The following is a 23805-nucleotide window of genomic DNA, read 5'->3' on the forward strand; positions in this document are numbered from 1 at the left end:
GTCCTGACATATGTATACTGGACACACATGCATGTAACTTATGACCCCTATTTACTTACTAGTGAAGACAGCGTTTAAATTCATTAGTCAGGCCCTATGTGCCAAAAGCAGAAGCATAGACACAGAGGTACTCAGTGTGCAGCCTCTGTAAACGGCCAGAGCCAGGACATGGTCAGTGGTCTCTGATCAGGAGAAAGATCCTGATATGAGTCTAGTGTTCAATCAAAGCTGGGGTTATGACTTGTGGAACAGGGGTCAGTTCATCAGGGGATGGGCTGCAATTGTCTTCACAGTGCTTGTCTCAGTGCCTGTGCCTACTGAGCCACTAGAGAAAAAGAATCATCTGTTGGCAGTTAGAACATGGTTTATCTTTCAAGTGTAGGAGTGACTGGCAAAACCCTTGCCTGACATGGCTTTAGGTCTTGTTTATAATTTGACATCTTATTGCCACAGGGAGTCTGTTCTGTCAGTCTTATGATCTCTATTTTAACATTAGTGTTGGTCATTGTTGTGTAAACCGCAAAGGGGAGTGGGTATAAGAGGTGTGTCTGATCTTGTCATGGCTGGGAACTCAGTTTTAGGCTCTTCTGGAGTCCCTTAGACAAAGAGATGGACTATTTAGTCAGTTGGGGCACTTAGGATTTTATTTTTAGTTTACAGTTCATCAATATGAACCCAAGTATTGACATTGTGCAAATTCACTGCTGGGTTGTGGTTGAAATCACCTGGTAAGATTCCTTCCAAAGTAGTTCAAGAGCAGTGTTCCACCCTGATGTTTCTTCCAATAGATATAATTCCCTGTTTTAATGTCATTAGAGGCTATTGAAAAGATGTAGGAAAATGGTAGCTTTAATCTGTTGATGAATGGAGTGTGTAAAATACAGTCATCACTTTCAATACTTTGTCATGTGTGCATGTACTAGGAAGAGGAGAGCACTGGGGGTAAATTTCTAAGTGTATGTGCCTTCCAGCTACCAAACCATAGGCTAATAACTGAAGTCTCCCTGAGGGACTTGACTATAATGCTCTGATGCTAGGGGGAGAGAACGTTTGGCCAAGTAAGTTCAAGATTTTCTTAAGGTTTTGACAATGTTAGTTCAAGGATGACAATTTTCTTCAACGTCTTCAGAAGATTGTGGATGGGATAGATGCTGAGTTATATGAGTAATGCTGATGGCTTCTGAGTTTAGATAGTATTATAAACAAGACTGTTTGGTGTGATGATCCACTACAATACGTATTCTTTTAGTTGTTTTGCCATTTCAGTTTCCTTTAGGATTTTACTTTCTAGGTTACATTTGTCAGGTTCCTAAAATGTAGCCGTGCATCTGAAATTTATTCTTTTGTTGAGAATTTTTACATGTTCCAGAAGATGTGAGAAGCTTCTTTGTATGAAGAGCATCCCAAAGTCAGGCACTCCTCTAAAACATATACTTAATCCTTGCTTTGGCTTATTGACGAGCTCTGTTGACCACAATAACTTCTGTCATATGGGCTGACTTTACATCAGGTGGAAGAACACACTCTGAACGCACTACTCATTTGAGTGCATAACCCCCAGTTCTGTTACTGACGTATGATTCATCAGAGATGATATTAGATCAAGGATTTCCATGGGAATCTAATCTAAAAGATGTAAACAAACTTTCCTAGTTTAGATAACATTGCTGTGAGCTCACTGCTCGTATTCAGCCAAGTCTCCTGGCTATCACACTGAATCCACACTAACTTTGACCTAACAGTTAGCATTTGTTTTAATGTTCAGATATGTTATTTTTTATTTTAATGTCTCTAGATTATAATGTGTGGCTCTTTTAGCCAAGAGTGAAGGAAAGCAATGATAACTGACTATACATGAGAAAAGCACAACCTAATGATATGAAAGTCAGGACATGAGTGTCTTCAGGCTTGTCTATTTCAAGAGTTCATGTACCCAGGGGATTTGTTTCCTCAATTTTACACAGAGCAACACCCAAAATGTCCATTTCCCCTCCCATTGACTCTTATCATCTGTTGCTATGGCAGTTTGCTTAGACTTGTGGTCTCCAGCTCCACCCAATTTGCTGCAAAAACAGGATTTCATTCTTTTTTACAGCTGCATAGTATTGCACTGTGTATAAGTACCATGTTTTTTATCTAGTCTATAACCGATGGGCATATAGGTTGATTCCATGTCTGTGGTACTGTGAACTGTGCAGTGAAACACACATGAGTGGACGTGTCTTTTTGTTACAATAATTTGTTTTTTCTTGGACATATACCCAGTAATGAGATTGCTGAGGGGAATGGTAGTTCTGCTTTAATTTATTCATGTAATCTCCAGACTGATGGCCACAGTGCTTGGAGCAAGTCACATTTTCACCAAAAGTATGTAAGTGTTCCCTTTTCTCTATAGCTTTGCCTGCATCTGTTAATTTCTGATCTTTTACTGATAGTAATTCTGACAGGTGTCAGATAGTATCTCCTTTGGTTTTGATTTGCACTTATCTCACGATTGATGATGCTGTGCATTTTTATATGTTACTTATTCACTTGTATATCAGTGTTTGAGAAGCTTCTGTGCATGTCCTTTCCCCATTTTTAATAGGGTTATCTAGTTTATACTGATGATTTAAGTTCCCTACAGATTACCACGTTACGCACACTAAGATAACCAGTATTCAAAAATGAACAGAAAAACATAATCACTTGTAGGCAAAGACACATTGAATTTGGAATGGTCATGGTTTCTGGTTGGTATTGAAATGGGACAGCTACTTTGGAAAATGGTCTTCACGGAAAACCTCATACAAAAATGTACCTGGTGTCACCATTCACAGTAGTTAAATGGAGAATACAGCTCAAGTGCCCATCGACTGCCACAGGGATGAAGACATTGCAGTGTGTCTGTGTGTCTCTAACCCACAGGGATGAAGATGCTGCGGTATGTCTGTGTGTCTGTAACCCACAGGGATGAAGACGCTGTGGTGTGTCTGTGTGGCTGTAACCCACACGGGTGAAGATGCTGTGGTGTGTCTGTGTGGCTGTAACCCAGCTTTAAAGAGGAGTGAAGCACTGACATAGGCTGCAACTTGGATGAACTTTGAAAACATTGACTGAGTGAACTGAGGTAGACACAGAAGTCTGCATCCCAAATTGTCTCATGGATATGAAGTATGGAGAGCAGGAAATCCCCAAGAGACGGATCTCAGGAGGTGAGTGGAGGGGAAACAGAGTGACTGCTTAATGGAAATGAGGTTTCCTTTTTGGTGAGGAAAATGTTCCAAAACCAAATAGTGGTGATACTTGCACAGCATTGTGAATACGTAAAGTATCACTGGCTATTACCATTATACCAAGAGCTAAAATGGTAAATTTTATGTTATGTGTATCTTAACACAATAAAAATGAGTGCCACATTTTGTTTAGTGAATCAACAACAATAACATCTCGGTTTAAACGCTGGATTCCCCAACAGAACCAGGACTTCCTCCTGGAGCTGGATCCATCAGCCCCCAGGGAAGGGACTGGAGTGGGTCAGGTGCACAGGTCATGAAGGGAGCACAAATTCCAACCCACTCCTCAAGAGTCCAGTCACCACCTCCAGATCTATGTTCAAAAACAGTTCTTCCTATGGCTGAGCTACAGGAGCAACAAGTACAAAACCATGTTTGTTTGTTTGTTTTTCAGATAGAGTCTTGCTGTGTCACCCAGGCTGGAGTGCAGTGGGACAATCTTGGTTCAATACAACCTCCACATCGTGGGTTCAAACGATTATCCAGCCTCAGCCTCCAAGAAGCTGGGACTGCAGGCACCCATCACCACACTAGGCTAATTTTTGTATTTTTGGTAGAGAATGGTTTTCACTATGCTGGCCAGGCTGGTCTTGAACTCCTGACCTTGTGATCCACCTGCCTTGGCCTCCAAAAGTGCTGGGATTTCAGGTGTGAGCCACTGTGCCCAGACACAAACAAGTATTTTTAAGCAAAAGACACAGTGAGGAGACATCAGTGTGAGCCCACACACAAACCTTCCTGTTGGGGTTTACAAGACAGCAGAGGGTGCTGAGGACAGAAGCCAGCACCCAGGAACCAGCAGGGAAACCCAGGGGGCACATAGCACCGCATGAGGTCTCAGGACCACTGTGGGGCTCAGTGGTCAGGCAGGCTCAAGGGTCAGCCTCGGAGCAGGTGTAGCAGGTGGGGAAAGGCCTGAAGACAGGTTTTAGTGTCACCTTCTCATTCCACCACTAGACACTACATCTATTCTAATGTGTATGAGTGTTTATGTGTTTAGAGAATAACATTTATATTATGAATCTATAGCCATATGTGGGTGCATCAAGTTACCCTCTTCAACCTATGTGGACTCTGTTCATTAGGAATCAGTCCATGCATTTGAGGACCTCACAAATTAATACTTACGTAGAATCACTTTATTTTCAGTCTCCTTTCCTCCCTCTTTCTTTCTTTCTCTCTCACACACTGACATACGCATGGGGTGCTGTAAGGTTAATTACTTGAGGTATTACAGACTATTGATTCATTTGCAACTTGACCACTTTAGCTGCTGTTCATGTTGCTGTAAGATCTAGAACATGTTTCTCAGCTGTGTACTCCTTAAGCTGAGGAGCAGCTTTATTTCAAATACACAGAAACTGAAAACAATCCAAATACCAATCAGCACCTTTATCAGTAAACAAATTGTGGAAAAGTCGTTTATTGGAATAGTACCCACTACTGCAATCAGTTAATGTTGGATCCGATCAACAGCATGGTTCAATTCACAAGTACATGCAATGAGTATAATGCGCCAAAGCACATACATATGATTCCGTTTTATAAACTGTACAAAGTGAATACTCATCGGAAGTTACATAACAAAGATCACTAACTGACTTCTCCATGGTAAGAGAAGTGAAGGTATAGGAAGGAGAAATTGCAGGAGACAAAGAGAAAATTGAGAGGCGAATTGATTTGTTTTCTCTGTGAAGGGTGATTAGGTCAATGTCTGTCAAATGGTGAACATACTATGTGAAGACTATGTCAGTATTCCCTCATTAAAACTATTAAAAATAAAAGTCTAATGTGGTAGGAGATGAGGAGAGAAATAAAAATAATACAAGAAAAGTCATGAACTCCTGAATACTCACATGAATTAACCCTCAGTTTTTCTACATTACTTAGAAAGACACCAAGATACAGCCAAATAATATCACAGTATCATTATAAGAAGATTGTTTTGTAAACCTCACTTGGAATTTCTAGCTCTTTCCTAGAGTTAATTTAGGGAACAGTTGGATCCAATTGTGAGAAACGCAGGCCAGACACCGAGACTGGCTCTTACCAGATGTGAGCTCTTAGACATGTCACATGGCCCCTCCATACTTGGGGGTTTACATTCACATCTGTAAATGAAGGAAGCATTGACTCCCAAAGAACATATTTCATGTGCATGTAAAAGTATGAAGGCTAATGAGAATTAATTACTTATGAAGTATAATCACCCACATCCACTCTTGGACACAGTGCACTGTGATGCATCCCTTACAGAACTCATTATATAGTAGGAGACATGCAAATAGGGTCCTCCCTCTGCTTATATGAAAACTAACCTAGCCCTGACCCTGCAGCCCTGGGAGAGGAGCCCCAGCCCCGGGATTCCCAGGTGTTTCCATTCGGTGATCAGCACTGAACACAAAACTCACCATGGAGTTTGGACTGAGCTGGGTTTTCCTTGTTGCTATTTTAAAAGGTGATTCATGGAGAAATAGAGATGTTGAGTGTGAGTGAATATGAGTGAGAGAAACAGTGGATCTGTGTGGCAGTTTCTGACCAGGGTGTATCTCTGTTTGCAGGTGTCCAGTGTGAAGTGCAGCTGGTGGAGTCTGGGGGAGGCGTGGTACAGCCTGGGGGGTCCCTGAGACTCTCCTGTGTAGCCTCTGGATTCACCTTTGATGATTATGCCATGCACTGGGTCCGCCAAGCTCCAGGGAAGGGTCTGGAGTGGGTCTCTGCTATTAGTTGGGATGGTGATAGCACATACTATGCAGACTCCGTGAAGGGCCGATTCACCATCTCCAGAGACAACGCCAAGAACTCCCTGTATCTGCAAATGGACAGGCTGAGAGCTGAGGACACCGCCTTGTATTACTGTGCAAAAGATACACGGTGAGGGGAAGTCAGTGAGAGCCCAGACAAAAACGTCCCTGCAGGAAGACAGGAGGGGCCTGGGCTGCAGAGGGCACTCAAGACCCACTGAGCACAGGGTTCGTTCTGGGGCAAGTTGCTCAGGAAGGTTAAGGGCTGGTTTCCTTTCAGAGTCTTAGCAATTTCTCCATCTAACAGTTTCCCCAGGAACCCTGTCTAGATCTGTGATCTGGATCTACTGAGACTGCCTGTGTCACCTTCCTCATCTGTGACTTTGGGGAGCTGATCGTGGACACTCCAGTGTGTAGGATTCCTTGGTGACAGCAATTGTGTCTTCTGTCTAGGCAGGTCTAGGGCTGACAGCAATTGTGTCTTCTGTCTAGGTGTGTCTAGGGCTGACAGCAATTGTGTCTTCTGTCTAGGCGTGTCTAGGGCCGGCCTTCAGGAAGGACAGGCTGGAATTCTTGGAAAGAGGCGCACCTGCCATCCATCGGGGAATTTTGTTGTCTTTTGTTCTGCTAGAATTAAATCAGGTACACCCAGGATAACTAGTACTATCTTCCTAGGTCAAGAAACTGGATGGCAGGTTTGAATAACACCTATATGAAATCATCAGAGCAACACCTAGATTCGAGTCTCATTTAATGATTGAGACTGTGTTCTAACCAAGGAGACACGTAAAACTGGTGATTGCCGTGGTCAGTTCATATCATATATTTGTCAATAGAATCTGGCTGGTATTATAAGCAGCTTTGCCAAAATATGTGTGTTAGTGTTGGTTTTCAAAGAAGCACATTCTATGACTGGATTAAGTTTGTGTACAGTTTCCTAAGGAACTCGCCCACACTTTTGAGAGGAAATGCAGAGGGGGTGGAAGGAGGCTGGGGAATCTGAAGGCATGTGAGGGAAGTCGATCCCTGACTGAAGGAGAGAGGGAGGAGGACTGGGAGGAACTTTATTAACTTCTGTGCTGCTCTAGAAGGTCCAGCAAGGGCACTGAGTCAGAGTCGTGTCAAAGTTTCCCATCGGGGACCCAGTGACTCCCAGCAGTGGCTCTGCTCAGATCAGCGCAGAGCTCATTCTTCTCCTGAGAGTGGAGCCCAGGACGGGGCTCCAGCACCAGCCATGGCATGGAAGACAGAGTGCAGCCCCGGGCACCTGGGTCAGGTGCGTTGTGCTCCCTGAAGGTGGAGGGAGGGAGGTGCTGACTCAGGGCCCACACGGTGTGGGTTCTATACAGAACACAGGCTTTTAATTCATTTCTGTGGATGACATAGAAACAAACATGCAGTCTGTAAACAATGGTGATTTCTAATTTGCCCCAATTGCTTTATTCCTTGATTCCACAGAATGTCCTGGAACAGAATTGCCTTTCTCATGTGGAATTGTGACGTGTTGAGGATGTGTGATCCCCCTTTTCATTGTTTTCCTCCATGTGCAGAGATCCTGAGTAGAATACAGCTGACTCTCCTTCTGCACTGTTCCTCTCCTCCCCACAGGAAGAGCAGATAATTACCTGAGGCTGACTCTGAGGTGGGATCTGTCCTGTGCACCTCAGAGCCTGCAGAGACCCCCGGTTGCAGATTCATGGAGTCAGGTGTTTGTGCGTGTGGGAACCTCGAGCTGTTCTTTTGTCAGTGAACACTGCTTAGAACTAATTGTGGGTTTAGAATTAGGACACCCCCTGAGCTATCACACCTCAGCTCATTCTGCCACACAATCTCCAGAAATTCAGGAAATGGTTGAATTTACATTTTTGTGCCGAATTGTTCTCATTTCACTCAGTTGTGAGTTTGCTCAGCAGAAAGTGCCACCATTGATGGGTCCCCACCTGATGCAGCTCATTTGCTTCCACAGAAGTTAGGAGGCTCCTGAAACTTCTCATCTGCCCCTCTCTCTGATCTTCGTGTGAAATTCCGTTTAACCTGGAATTCCGGTGTGTTGGTTTAGCCAGATTTCCCCATCCTCCATGTCTGATTTTTCTGGGTGTCTGATCAGGTTCCTTGCCCTTCACCGTACCTCGGTGACATCGAATCACCCTGGCCCAACATCAACAAGAATGCTGGCAGGTTGGTTTAAGGAGATTTGGCCATGCGCCTGATGTTTCCGCTTAGTAATTTTCCATCTTCTGGACCCCACCCCGCTGCTTGGTTGTAAATCCTCACGTTCCCATTCTGCATTTGGAGTTCAGCTGAATCTCTCTCCTCACAGCCAAACACCATTGCCCTGGTCCCTACACCTACCATGAGGACCCTGGATAAAGTCTTCCTCACTGTGCTGGAACAAGTGTCTTTGCTTGATATTTTTTCTTTGATGAATCTATCTTTAGTGCTTCCTAACTGCTCAGGGAACCTCAAAAAAATAAGATAAGTGCGATGATTCATTTTACTATAAAGTGTGTATGTGTGAGTTTCATTTTCCATGTGTGGTGTCCAGAAGTCCTGAGAACCAACACTTTTGCTTTTCTGTCCAATTCTTTGCTTCTGAAACCTGGGAGTCATCCCAACATGGGTAAATAGGCCATTTGTTTTCATTTTTACTGTTTAGGGACCGACATGTTTCACTTACCCTGAAGCTTCATGAACACATTGATGAAAAGCAGATAGAGGATTGTTTGGAAATGCCAGATTTATGGTCGACTTAACCACCCACATGTGTCTGGAGGTCTTCTTAGGATTCTAAGAACAGGATGTTTTTTCCACCACAGGACAAGGATGAGAACCTCTGATCTGTGATGATAAAGGACAGGCAGGGCGGTGTGAGGACAAGGATGGGCTGCTGTCTTGTCCGGGGTGTTCTCTCCTAACAACGCCTCCATCTCTTTCCTCACTCTGTGGTATTTGTCAGATGCGAAACTTGCCTAGAATTTATCTTTGACATACGGATGGAAGCCCAGGCTGGAGGCATTTGACAGCTTATTTCTGAACCTACTTCTTTAAGGAATGCCCAGATCCCTTGCTCTCCTTCCTGGTTCCTAACACCTTTAGCTCTCTTTCCCTCCCGCACCCATCCACGGCCCATTTACCGCCCCTTCCCCACACCCTTCACTCTAGCACCATTTTCTTGGGCTTCTGGGAAACACAACAGCTTTGGTTCAACTCACAGCTCAGGCACACTCATGGGTCCCTCCAGAGCCTCTCAACTTTCCTCCTACAGTCCCTCAGCTCCTCCTTGTGGTCCTAACTCGGCCATCTCTACCCTCTCTGCTGAGCCTAACCATCCACAATGCATCCCATCGGGATTTGTGTACGGCAGTGGGTTAACTCAGCAGGCCTGAATTGGTCAAACCCTGCGCGTTCCTAAAAAAGGAAATAACTAAAAAAATTTAAAAAACTTTTCTTCATTTATGGCTCTCTCTTACCTCCTGGGATGAGGTGTCCAAGTCCATAAAATATTCCACCTGATAGCAGTGTCTGTGGATGTCTGCAGCCTTGGAACATGCGGTATGAGTTTAATCACGAGTTTGTATATAGTGTATTTGCGAGGGTAAGTGTGTATATATATGCACATATACATATACAACATGTTTTCCTTATCTAATCATAATAAATAGACACTAAGTTTGGTACCATATATGTGCTACTCTGAATAACACAACAAAAGAATAAATGCAGGCATCTGTCTAATATAAAATTTATTTTCCTTTGAGCCAATACCAAGTAGTGGAGTTGTGGAATCAAATATTAGTTTGATTATTAGTTCTCTGAGAAGTTTCCATACTGTTTTCCATATAGCTTGTACTAATTTACATTTTCTCCAACAGTGTATATGCACTACTGTTTCTCTGTATCCTCACCAACATCTGTTTTTTGTTCAATTTAGTTTTTATTTTTAACTTTTTAATAATAGCTAGTCTGACTGGTTTAATATGGTTTCTCATTGTGACTTTAAATTGCATTTCTGTGATGATTAATGCCATTGATTGTTTTTTCATATGCTGGTGGATGATTTTTATGTCCCGTTTTGAAAAATAAATGTCTGTTATTTGCTCACTTTAAAATGAGGTTATTTGTGTTTTCTTGTGTTGTTTTTGTTTCTTGCACATTCCAAATATTAGCTCTTTGTCAGACGTAGTGTTTACAAATATTTTTCGTCATTCTGTAGGTTTTCTGTTAACTTTGTTAATTTTTTATTTTGCTGAGCACATACTTCTTATTTGTATGAAGCCTAAATTGCCTATTTTGGTTTAAGTTCTGTTTACTTTTAAGGTTGTAGTCATGAATTCTTTGCCTAGGACAATGTTCAGAAAAACATTTCCTAGGATTTCATCTACAACCTTCAGACTCTCAGGTCTCCCAGTTAAGTCTTTTATAGGTTTTGGCTTAACTTTTGCACATAGTGAGATATGGGTCCAGTTTTATTCTTCTGCAAAGAGCCTTTCAGTTTTTCCTGCACAATTTATTGAACAAGGTGACCTTTTTCCAGGATATGCTTTTTGTCCAGTTAGTCACAGTCAGTTGGCTGCAGGCATGTGACTTTATTTCTGGAATGTCTATCCTGTTCCACGCATCTATGGTTCTCTGCTTGTTACGTGTGTATAAACATAGTACTGTCTTTTGTATGTTTTTTCCATCATTTTAAAACTTTGCTGAATTAATACATCAATTCTAGGAGTATTTCTAAGGAATATTAGTTTTTTAAGTATAAAATCATATTATCAACAAACACAAAATAATTTGACTTTCTCTTTTCCAATTTGAGTGTCTTTATTTCTTTCTCCTGTCTGACTACTCTGGTCACGATTTCAAGTTCTATATTGATTAAGAGTGGTGAAAGTGGGCATCCTTGACGTGTTCTGAGTCTTCGGAGGAATACTTTCAACATATTCCTATTCAGTATAATGTTGTGTGTGAGTTTGTCATATATGGTTTTTATTCATTTGAGGTATGTTTTCCTTCTATTCTAATTTTATTGAGGGTTTTTATCATAAAGAAATCCTAAATGTTATCAAATGCTTTTTTTTTTTTTTACCTATTTACATGATTATATGTTTTTTGTTTTGCATTTTGTTTATGTGGTGGATCACAGTTATTGATACATGAATGTTGAGCCATGCTTGCATCCCTGAAACAAAACTTAGTAGATTGTGGCGTATTATCTTTTTGATATGTGATTGGATTCAATTTTCTTGTGTCTTGTTGAGGATTTTTACATCTATAGTCATCAGTGATATTGATCTGTACTATTCCTTTTTGGGTCCTTGCATGGATGTGACATCAGGCTGTTAGTGGCTTTGTGGAATGAGTTAGGGAGAAACACCCTCTACTCAACTTTCTGAAAAAGTTTCAGTAGAATTGCTAGCAGACCTTTTAGTATATTGGGCAGAATTCACCATTTAAAATCATCTGTTTTAGGGCTTCTTTGTTGAGACTTTTTAAAATTACTACTTGAATATCACTAATTTTTGTTGGTCTCTTCAGGATTTTTATTTCTTCCTGTTTCAATCTTGGGAGATTGCATGTTTTCAGACATTTATCTGTTCACCCTAAATTTTCTAGTTTGTTAGCCTGGAGATATTCATAGTAGTCTATGTTGATCGTTTATATTTCTATGGCATCAGTTGTAATCTTTTCTTTTTTGTTTCTCATTCTGCTTATTTAAATTGCCTGTCTACTTTACTTGCCTAATCTAGGTAGTGGTCTGTAAGTTTTGTTTATCATCTCACAAACCCAATGTCTTATTTTGTTGGTTCTTTGTATTTCTTGGTTCTTAACTTTATGTAGTTCTGCTCTGGTCTTTGTTATTTGTTTTCTTCTACTGTGTGTTTTGTTTGTTGTGGTTTTTCTAATTCTTGATATGTAATGTTAGGTTGTTAATTTGTAATCTTTGGATCTATTTAATGAGGTCATTTAACACTATTATCTTCCCCCTCAGCACAGGTTTTTGCTGCAAAGGTTTTGGTATGCTGTTTCTCTATTTTTATACATTTCAAAGCATGTTACAATATCCTTTTTAATTTTATCGTTGACCCAAAGTTCATTCAGTAGCAGGTTGTTTAATTTTCATGTGTGTGTGTAATTTTGAGTATTCTTCTAGGGTTTGATTTCTAGCTTTGTATTACTGTGGCCTGAGAAGATAATTCATTTTTTAAAAAGTTATTAAGACTTTTATTTCTGGCATAGTATATTATCCATGTTAGAAAATATTCCTTGCTGGCCGGGCGCGGTGGCTCAAGCCTGTAATCCCAGCACTTTGGGAGGCCGAGACGGGCGGATCACGAGGTCAGGAGATCGAAACCATCCTGGCTAACACGGTGAAACCCCGTCTCTATTAAGAAATACAAAAAACTAGCCGGGCGAGGTGGCGGGCGCCTGTAGTCCCAGCTACTCGGGAGGCTGAGGCCGGAGAATGGCGTGAACCCGGGAGGCGGAGCTTGCAGTGAGCTGAGATCCGGCCACTGCACGCCAGCCTGGGCGACAGAGCGAGACTCCGTCTCAAAAAAAAAAAAACAAAAAAAAAAAAAAAAAAGAAAATATTCCTTGCTAATGGGAATAATGTATATTCTGCAGTCATCAGAACTGAATGTTCTGTTAATATCTTTTAGGTTTATTTGGTCTAGAGTCCAATTTAAGTCTAGTGTTTCCTTGTTCATTTTCTGTCTCAATGATTTGTCTAGATTGTCAGATGGGCATGAAGTCCATCACAATTGTATTGTTATCTATGTTCTTCCTTAGGTCTAATAGTATTTGTTTTATGAACATGGGTTTTCTGGTGTAGAGCGCATATATATTTAGAATTCGTATTTTTAATCAATCATTTAATCATTATGTAATGACTTTCTTTGTCTTTAATTACTGGTGTTTACTGAAAGTTTGTTTTATATGATATAAGCATAGCTACTCTTGCTTGCTTTTGGTTTCCATTTGCATGAAATATCTTTTTTCACCCTCTTGATCTTGAATCTATGTGTTTTTACCAATTAAGTGAGTTTCATGTCAGCAGCATAAATTTCAAAACTCTTTTTTATTCTTTCTACCAATGTATATATTTTAGGTGAAGAATTTAACTTATTTATATCCAAACTTAATAGTGATATGTGAAGTTTGGCTCCTGTTGTCATGTTAAATATTAACTAGTGGCTTTGTAGCCTTAATTGTGTAATAGTTTTCTGAGTGGGTTTTATAATTTTGTGTTGTTTATGGTGGTGAGTATTGACCTATGGCTTCCATATTTGGACTCCCTTGAGCATTTCTTATAGTTCTGGTCTAGTGTAAATAAATATCCTTAGCATTTTCTTACCTCAGAAATACTTTATTTCTCCTTCATTTATGAAGCTTAGTTTAGCAGGATATAAAATTAATTATTGACATATAATTTTTTTCCTTTATTTTTTTCTTTAGTCTGAAATTGAGAGTCCAATCTTTTCTATCTTATAAGTTTATGTTGAGAAGTACATTGTTAGTATAATAGAATTTCAGATAAATAGACACTTTTTTTGTGAATTTTAGAATGTTTTTCTTCCTATTTCCTTAGATAGTCTGAGGACTGTAGATCCTGGTTATGTCTGTTTTCCAGTGCCTTGTCATGGAGTTTTCTGAACTTCTTTTATCTGCATGTGAAAATCTCTAGCAAGACTAGGGATATTTTCCTCAATTATTTCATCAGTTTGCTCTTCTAAAAATTTTTACTAATTTTCTCCCTCAGGAATATCCACGATCCACTGTTTCAATTGTTTTACATAATCCTATACTTCCCAATGATTTTGTTCATTTTTTTCTTATTTCTATCTGACTAGGTTAATTTGAAATATCTGTCTGTTAGGTTTGATGTTCTTTCTTCAGTTTAGTGTAGTCCTTTGTTCCAGTTTTAAACTGTATTTTCTAATTATAATTCAATGAAGTTTTTATTCCCTGAAGATCATTTTTTTAAAATCAAAGTCTTAAGTAAATCTTGAATTGTTCTGATTTTTGTTTTTTTGTTTTTTGACACAGAGTCTTGCAGTGTCGCCTGGGCTGGAGTGCAATGGTGTGATCCTGGCTCACTGCAACCTCCGCCTCCCAGGTTCTTGCAATTCTGCCTCAGCCTCCTGAGTAGCTGAGATTACAGGCACACACCACCACACCAAGCCAGTGGTTTGTATTTTTAGTAGAGATGGGGTTTCACTATGTCAGCCAGACTGGTCTAGAACTTCTGACCTCACGATCCCCCCTCCTCGGCCTCCCAAAATTCTAGGATTACAGGCATGAGCCACAACGCCTGGCCTGAGTGGTTCTAATTTATTTGTTTTGGTTCTCAACTCTCTTTTGGATTTAATTGAGCTTCTTTAAAATAAACATTTTGAATTACTTATCTGAGATTTCAAATATATCATGTTGTTTAGATTCTATTGCTGGAAAGCTAAGGTGATATCCGGGGTCTTGTAATTCTGCTTTTTCATACTTCCAGAATTGCTTATCTGTTTGCTTTTCATTGGCTAAACTATCTGTTACTATTTTTGAATTCATTTTGATTTTAATGAAAATTTCATTCCTTTTAGAATGTGAATATCATGCATATTGGGTGGGTCTTTTTATTTGGTTCTTGGTTTACTCAGTGGCAAAGACTGTAATTGTTTCTTGTCTATAGATGGTCATTATTTAGTGGCTTTCTGAAATGATGGTTGTAAAACAATGTACTGGGCCTGTGAGCAGGCTCACTGCCTCCTGCAGGTCCTGGATAGTGGAGGCCTCAGGAACTGTTTCTCATTTGGGATGCATTTGTTTCAGTATATTTTATATTGGGTTGTTAAGTTTACCCTTCACGTTAGTAGGTGGCCTTACAGGTTTGAGCTGACTGTGGCAGAAGCAGATGAGTACATGCTTGATATCTGTGCACAGGGAGAAGCTCTCCGTTGCCTCAGGCAATGGGCTGGTCTATGTAATGCACAGTGACCTGAGTTCTCTGCTGAGCTCCTGAGAGGGGGACAAACATGAACCACTCAGCCTGGCCAGCAAAAGCACCAGCCGTGATGGAAATGGCCAGGTGAGGGGCATCTACTCAGTGTGATTTATTTTGTTATTAATAGTTTTAGTGTTGTGCCTTTTCCAAATTCCAGCTTTAGTAGTAACATACTGAGCATGTGAGCAGACCCGTGGTCTTTTGCGGAGCTGGAATCACAGAAGTATTGAGAAGCTAATCTCATTTTCACCTGCTGTACACTGGTGGTAGCGGCTTTGTATTAGGTCATGCAGTTTGAACACCAGGCCAGTAGGTGACGCGTGCAGGTAAGAGCCGGCTATGGGGGCAGCAGAAGGATTTATGCTTTACCAGTGGTTAAAGTGGGAAATTTGTCACGTTCCAGATCTTAGAGAAAAGACTTTTAGTTATTTCTCATTCATTATAATACTACCTGAAAGTCTCTGGAACACAACTTTTTGTTATATCGAGATGTGTTCTTTCTATACCCATTTTTATTTATTTTTTCCTGAGAGGATGTTGAGTTTCATCAAATGCTTTTTCAGCATCAATTGAAAAAATGATAATATGTGGATTAAAGATATAAATGTAAAACCTAAGACTATAGAAACTCTGGATAATACCCTAGGCAATACAATTTAGTACATAAGAACTGGCAAAGACTTTATTCCGAAAACGATAGAAGCAATTTTAACAAAATCAAAAATTGACAAATGGGACCTAAGTAAATTAAAGAGCTTCTGTATAGGAAGATATACTATCAACAGAGTAAACAGGCAACCTCTAGAATGGGAAGTAAAGTATTTGCCACCTATACATCTGACAAAGGTCTAACATTTATAATATACATGGAATTAAATATGCAAGAAAGAAAAAATGGTCAAAGGATATGAAAAGACATTTACAAAAAGGCATATATGTGGCCAAATAGCATAGGAAAACATTCTGAATATCACTATCTTTGGAGAAACACATATTAAAACTACAGTGAGGTACCATCTCACATCAGTCAGAATGGCTAATCTTAAAAAAAGTAATAACAGATGCGGCTAAGTTTGCAAGAAAAAGGGAACATTTATACACTTTTGGTGGTAATATAAATTAGTTCAACCATTGTGGAAAGCAGTGTGGTGATCCCTCCAATAATCTAAAACAGAAGTTTCATTTGACCCAACAATCCCACAGCTGGACAGATACCTAAAGGAATGTAAACATGTAGGTTCACTGCAGCACTATTCACAATAGCATACACATGGAGTTACCTAAATGCTCATAGTGGCAGAATGGATAGAGAAAAATGTGGTACATAGAACCATGGAATACTATGCAGCTAAGAAAAGAATTAAATTATGTCCTGTGTAGGAACATGAGGGAACTGGAGGTCATTACTCTTTGCAAACTAATTTAGGAACAGAAAATCAGACACTGTATGTTCTCAGTTATTTGTTGAAGATAAATAATGAGAAATATTCTCTCAGGGCCTGAGCCTTACTCAAGAAATCATTCTATAATAAGTGTTCAACAAGTTGCTAATATGCCTTTAAATATCCTATTTCATATAGACCATTTATATCACTCAATAAAGCCAAGAGAACTCTATGTAAAAGTGAGATTCTATGATAATAAATATCTTAACAGTGAGAATATGAAGGATACGGATGGTTTATTAATTTGATGGGTACATAACTGTGGGATACACTATGTTCCTATGAATAAGACATTCAGATTTCAGAGCTAAGTAATGTTTCCTACGCTGTGTATTTGACTTGGCAGTGGTGGATTCGAGAGTGTGGCAGGTGCACAGACCATGTGGATCAGAAATCAACATGTAAAGATGACCATCTATGGATATGAACTAAAAGTATGTAAAGACTTCAAGTAATTCCATTTAATGGAGTTTGAGATAAAACCCAAACTTATTCAAAACACAAATTACTTAGTATTTATTTTGGATTTATGAGTTTATCAATAAATTCAAATTCCTATTTCCATTTCAACTCCTGCTTCCTACTCTCAGTGGGAGGGAAAACTCAGAGCCAATCACACATCACAGGGCAAATCTGTCAACCAAGACTCTTTCCACTGAAGGGTCTGGGAGCTCAGGACTCTCAGGCAGGTGCTGGGGACTCTGTCTTGGGAGTGCCCAGCAGATCTCGGAACGCTCCATGGGGCCTGCTGGGCACTCATGTAGGATAACTAGTGGCCACTTATTCAGAGTTACCAGTGAAGCTCTGACTGTTCCTAATGGGACCAGGATGGAGTCAAGGTGCCTGCTCAATGTCAGAGACAGCGATGGTACCAGAAACAATCGAGGTAATCTCTATGCCAATAAAATGTGGGTTCACAGTGAGGAGCACATCCTGGGAGTGGGGATCGTTCTTCATTAGGAAGAGTGCTGTCCACAAAAAGCTTAGAAATGGGGCAGGGGGTGCATTTCCTCAAGCAGGATTTGGGCTTGGTCCCTCAGCATCCCACTCTTGTGTGGCTGATGTGGCATCTGTGTATTTTTCTCATCCTAGATCAGGCTTTGAGCTGTGAAATACCTTGCCTCATGAATATGCAAATAACCTGAGCTCCTCTGAGATACATATAAATCTACTGGTGCCTTCAGAGCATCACTCAACAACCATATTCCTCCTCTGGAGAAAACCCTGGAACTGCAGCTCCTCACGATGGACTGGACCTGGAGGATCCTCTTCCTTGTGGCAGCAGCTACAGGTAAGCGGCTTCCTAGCCTTAACACTGAGGAAGGAATCCTGGTTCAGTCAAAGAGGATTTTACTCACTCCTGTGTCCTCTCCATAGGCGGCCAGTCTCAGGTCCAGCTGGTGCAGTCCGGGGCTGAGGTGAAGAAGCCTGGGACCTCAGTGAAGCTCTCCTGCAAGGCTTCTGGTTACACCTTTACCAGCTACTATATAAACTGGGTGAGACAGGCCCCTGGACAAGTGCTTGAGTGGATGGGATGGATTAACTCTAGCAATGGTAATACAGGCTACGCACAGAAATTCCAGGGCAGAGTCACCATGACCAGGGACACGTCCACGAGTACAGCCTACATGGAGCTGAGCAGCCTGAGATCTGAGGACGCGGCCGTGTATTACTGTACGAGAGACACAGTGTGAAAACCACATCCTGAGAGTGTCAGAAACCCTGAGGGAGAAGGCAGCTGTGCGGGACTGAGGAGATGACAGGGGTCACTAGTTTTAAGGCTGTCTTGAATATGGGTTACATATTTAAGAAAAAAGAACAACAGAAGCAAGTAACACTCTAATTGTAAGAGATACATTCCATTCAAGAGTCATCATATAAGCCAAATTCACAGAGTGGGAAATCCATGCTCAATAAAGTTGATACAAACATTCCATGAAGGTGCCACTGTGAACAGGTTTTCAAATTAGATGAATACATGGTTTAGTGCAAGGTTATTTGATCAAGTAGTAGGAGTAAGTATGATCATTAAAAACTGGTAAAAATTTCTTTCAAATGTTTCTGTCACTCTTTATAAATTTATATAAAATTATTTTTAGAGCAGTTTTAGGATTACAAAGAAATTCCACAGAAGGTATGAGATTTCCCATGAATCCCTGCCCTACACAGGCACAGCCTACTCCACCACGACCATCCAGGACCACAGGCACAAATCAGTTGCAATGAATGAATCTACAAGGACAGTTGGTTCTTTCGTTTTTGGTGATCCCCTAATATATCAAGCCTAAATTATCTCGGAGCACCACAGGTATTTTCAGTGGCTTTTTAAGAGATGATACTAGTCAGAGGGAAAGTGGGTGAAGCTCTTACTATCTGAACCCTTTCTTCAAAAAACCACAAAACATGTATTAATTTAGCACTTATCTTACTTCCAGTTTACAGAGTTCCTTCCAAGAGAGTAAGATTTTTAAGCTTTTAGAGGCAGGTTCATGTCTGTAAAAGTCCAGCAAGTTCTGGTGTATCACATAATGAACATCCTTTCATGAGAAACCCTGGCAATGAGAGACTCCATGTATAAGGGCATAGAGTTGGATTAGGTACACTGTAAGCTCCTGGGTGGTGGGTCTGAATAAGACGATCTGTGCAGCGAATGCAAACACATGCATGGGACTCAGGCAGGAGCAAAAGCTTCCATTTACAAAGTGGGCGGGCACCTGAAGGGAGCCCTCACAGAGGTGGGCACTGCTCGCCCTTGATGAGTGCACATTAGCCAGAGGCATGATCACAACTGGTCTTGCAGGGAAAGAGCACCTCTGAGGTCACAGGTTATGAAAATGTTTGTCATCCTCCAGCTGAGCAAGTCCATCTGCTTGCCTGTGGGTGCCAACCCCATTGAGGGTGCACTGTGGGAGACGACAAGATGAACGTAAACCTCCTCTCACTAATTATCCACTGCCACACACTCAGAACAAACCTGTGCCCCAGAAATCGATAGGTCTCTGCTGAAATAAACAGAGCTTAAGGAGTTTATTACCTGGTGAATATACTGCCCAAAACCACACGTTTCAGGAAGATTAGCTCAGAAATGTTTACCAAGTGACTGAAGGGCAGTGGCGGGTGAGGGGACGGGACAGCCTCAGGGCTGCACATGAGAAGGGCTCCCTCCCCCATGCAGGCTTTTCCTCCAGGAACTGCACCAGGAACTCACGAAGGATCAGGGAGAATTCTGAGAACACCCTGCTGCGGTGCTGCCTAGAGGGGAAGAATAAATATGAAAAAATACAACTCTGAGTGACGTATGGACATTCGTTCATGAAAACTCTTTTTCTGGAAGCCTGTGAAGGTCTTGAAATACCACCGATTAGCTGAGGGCAAACATTTAAACCCTCCTTCACAAGGAGTTCAAGCAGGCTGGATGTGTCCTTCTATGGATGATCTTCCCCAGCCCCTTCCTCTTCCCAGCTCATCCCTGGCTCTCTGTGTAAACAGTTCTCATCAGTGGAATGTGGTTGATAAGTGTGCTCATGTTATTTTAAAAACTCACCTGCACGCAGCACGTCACAGCTTAAAATCTCTTGTGAACAAAACAGTAACAAAGGCACCCACCAGGGTTGAGCGTCCTGTGTTGCTGACAGCGACCACCAGGGATCAGCGTCCTCCTCACAGTCCTGTGTCAGAGCATCCTCTGAGTGATTTCATTAGCAACTTCCCAGGAGAATCAGCGTAAAACTACTTGTCCTGTTCTCCATGGGACATCTATTTTCCTGAAGAAATAGAGCCGAACAGTGAATACACTGAATGTCTGCTGGTTTTGCAAGTTTGTGACTTTGTCACTTTCTAATTTCTGAGTTACGTAGATCACTCTATATATTTCTCTTACGGGAGTGACCAGCCTTCTGGATGTCAAATATAATTGACTTTCTTTTTTGTTTGTTTGTTTTTGAGACGGAGTCTCGCTCTGCCGCCCAGGCTGGAGTGCAATGGCCGGATCTCAGCTCACTGCAAGCTCCGCCTCCCGGGTTCCCGCCATTCTCCTGCCTCAGCCTCCCGAGTAGCTGGGACTACAGGCGCCGCCACCTCGCCCGGCTAATTTTTTGAATTTTTTAGTGGAGACGGGGTTTCACCGTGTTAGCCAGGATGGTCTCGATCTCCTGACCTCGTGATCCACCCGTCTCGGCCTCCCAAAGTGCTGGGATTACAGGCTTGAGCCACCGCGCCTGGCCTAATTGACTTGCTTCATGTAAAAGTGAACACAAGCTCGTCACATCTTCTGTGCTCACTGACAAGTCTAAACTCACACAAGGTGTGTCTTTATGAGTTTTGTTTTCTGGTATCTCTTCTTGGCTTATTCACCACACCCATTTGATGTTAGTTGTACAGGTAATTGACTGTTAGTTTTACAATTTACTGATGCTTACTTTAATTAACTAAGCAGGCAATAGCTTAGAATAGAAAACAATGTAAAGTAAAAGTACATGCAGTAATATTTAATGTAAGAAAGCAGGCAGCTGAAAGCAAGGGAAATGTACTCTGCTGTGTAAAAGGGTATGGAGACCTCATAGTATGATGATCTTCTGCAGTTTAATCCATACTGCTACATAAGTGACAGTGTCCACTCTCTTTATATCAGAGCTTTCCCTAAAATGTGCAATGAAGACTAAGCCCAGATATCTCCAACTTAGCTTGGAGCTAAGTTGTGACCAGCACCTCTCCCCAAGTGCCTGAACTGATAGTGATATCACATTTGTCTAAAAAAATTACTCCGTATAAGGATACTAACCAGTCATATGGAGACAATTTGAAAAAATTAAAGCCCAAACCTGATAAGTAGCAATTTATACTTAGAAGAATTAACTTTTACCTACACATGGTTTTTTTTAATGATAGAGAAGTTACTAGTGCCACTGTCCAAGTTACTGAATATCTTATTCCTAGAATGAGACACTGCATAATGTGTTCTGACATGAGGGAATGTAGCTATAGTTAAGGGATAGGAGATGTGATCACAGGAACATGAGTCTGAGATCCAGCAGTTCTTGCTCCTTCACATTTGCCCAGAAGCAAAGACCCCAGTAAAACAATGGAAGGGCTGACTTAAGTCTCCACAGTCTGATGTGAGATACACATCAGGTATTTCATGCCATTGTTTTATAGAAGGAAATTTAATCTTCAAAGACGGTCCATTCTGGGGATAATGCTATTATCCAGGATGCTTAAATGCCCCCAAACAGAGAACACTACAGTGTCCCGTGGCCAGGAGCTACAATACCTGCGTCTAGAAACCAGTGGACAGAAATACCAGTTTCTCTTGCCACATGTATGATGAAAATTTGAAGAATGTTTCTTTCCTTCTCCATAATCATAGGCTGCAATGGACTGGAGGTCCTGGTACATAAGAAGAAATGTGTCTCCAGTATGTACAGAATTAGTCCCATAAAATAATTGTGCTACTGTGGTCCTCATACTGTTGGAACAGCTGACCAAGAAAGTGTTGTAAGAGCTGCAGTGTTTATTGATCCATATCATATTTGGGGCTACATTCACAGCTACCGAGTGAAAGAGAGAGAAGTAATTCTGACCTAGGTAGAGTCTATAGATTTGTTTTCTTTCCTTCAAACTGAAGTAAAAAAAAAAAAATCACATCAACTAAAATGCAGATGATGATCAAGTGATCAAGGACAACAGCCACTCAGTGTTTCAGGTGTGTTTTAACCCGAAGTCGCTCAACATGTGAGAACATGAACTCTGGAGTCCGGGAAATCTCTGGGGAGAATCTAGAAGGCAGGCGGGAGGCAACAGTGATTCATGTCTAGGGAAATTGCAGGGCTACCTCCTCTAGGGGAAAGGAAAGCCTGAGCCTCTCCTACAGTGTGCTCTGTTACAATTTTTGGCTGACTTGCATTCTTCAACAACAATTTTTTTTAGTACTTTTTAAGTTTTTTTTATGTCTGTTAAAATTCTCGCAGTGTTCTTGCATGCTGCCACTAGCTTATTAACATGATTCTAATATTTAAATTTTCTGCCAGGAAATCTATATGTTTTAATATTCATTGATGCCAGTTTCTGGAGCTTTATATTGTCCCTCTGGACCATGTTACCCCGTTTCTTCATTTTCTTTGACTGTCTCTGTTGCCATCTACTCATCAAAACAAACAGCTCTTTGTTCATCATAACAAAGAGCTGCACTCTTCCAAGCCTAAGCCTAGGCTCATAGAGACCACCCTCACCAATCACCCCATCAGTGATTGTGGATCTCTCGAAACTTCATAATGACTTCATAATGTTCAAACTTCTGTCTCTGTTCTTACTGGCCCCAGGTTTTAGAGCATGTTGGTTTTTGCCAGGATTCCTAAGTAGGGGAGGTAGAAACTATTTACTCAAGCAGCCTCTTGAATAGGTGCACCATTCAACACAGTTTTATTATTCAGCTATGATTCATCAAAATAATGTTAGTTCAAGCTTCTCTCAACCAGTTGTCTAACATTGAAATATTATAATTTCTTATTTGGATCTCTCTGGAGTTTATCTTTTGAATCTTAGGCAAAATTACAAACTGGTGTAAAACTGCCTATTTGGCAAATGAGCTGCTGCAGAATTTTCATCTTCTGTGGATCTCTTCTTGCACTTAAATCCAAATATACATTAGTCATGTATCTAGACTGTAGAAATATATCTTAAAGTTCCTTCATTTTTAAAAAGTTTATGGGGTTTCCAGAAGATGTGAGAACCTTCTTTATTTAAAAAATATCTGATTCCACATTTTCTAATAGTTTCCTCTTTATCTGTCTCCTCTGACATTATACTACATTTAGCAAGAAGAAATTAAAACACACCATCCACACTTTGCATAGAAATCCCCTCAATCCTCTCAGCTTTATTTATTTATTTATTTATTTATTTATTTATTTATTTATTTATTTATTTATTTTGATGGAGTTTCACTGTTGTTGCCCAGGCCTTGGCCTCCCAAAGTGCCGGGATAACAGGCATAAGCCACCGCACTGGGAAGCTCGAACTGGATGGAGCTTACCTCAGCTCAGCAAGGCCTACTCTGTCTGTAGACTCCACCTCTGTGGGCAAGTCATAGCCGAACAAAAGGCAGCAGAAACTTCTGCAGACTTAAACATCGCTGTATGAGAGCTCTCAACAGAGCATTGGTACTCCAAGCACGGCATTTGAGCTCTGAGCAGGGATAGACCGCCTCCTCAAGTTTGTCTCCGAACCCCATGTAACCTAACTGGAAGACACCTCCCAGTAGGGGCCAACAGACACCTCATACAGGCAGGTGTCCCTCTGGGACAAAGCTTCCAGACAAAGGATCAGGCAACAACATTTGTTGTTCTGCAATATTTGCT

At 41.0% G+C, this 23805-nt stretch overlaps 2 gene segments (V, D, J or C); both read left to right on the top strand.

Moving 5' to 3' along the window:
• LOC139364041 (immunoglobulin heavy variable 4-4-like) overlaps window positions 1-23805 on the top strand; it is a 91972-nt gene that overhangs the window by 49000 nt on the left and 19167 nt on the right.
• Window positions 17543-18232, top strand: LOC105467934 (immunoglobulin heavy variable 1-3-like). The segment is given in 2 exon segments: window positions 17543-17741; window positions 17828-18232. Coding segments are annotated over 2 exon segments (363 nt in total).

Source organism: Macaca nemestrina, chromosome 7 (genome assembly GCF_043159975.1).
Source record: "Macaca nemestrina isolate mMacNem1 chromosome 7, mMacNem.hap1, whole genome shotgun sequence".
Classification (NCBI taxonomy): domain Eukaryota; kingdom Metazoa; phylum Chordata; class Mammalia; order Primates; family Cercopithecidae; genus Macaca; species Macaca nemestrina.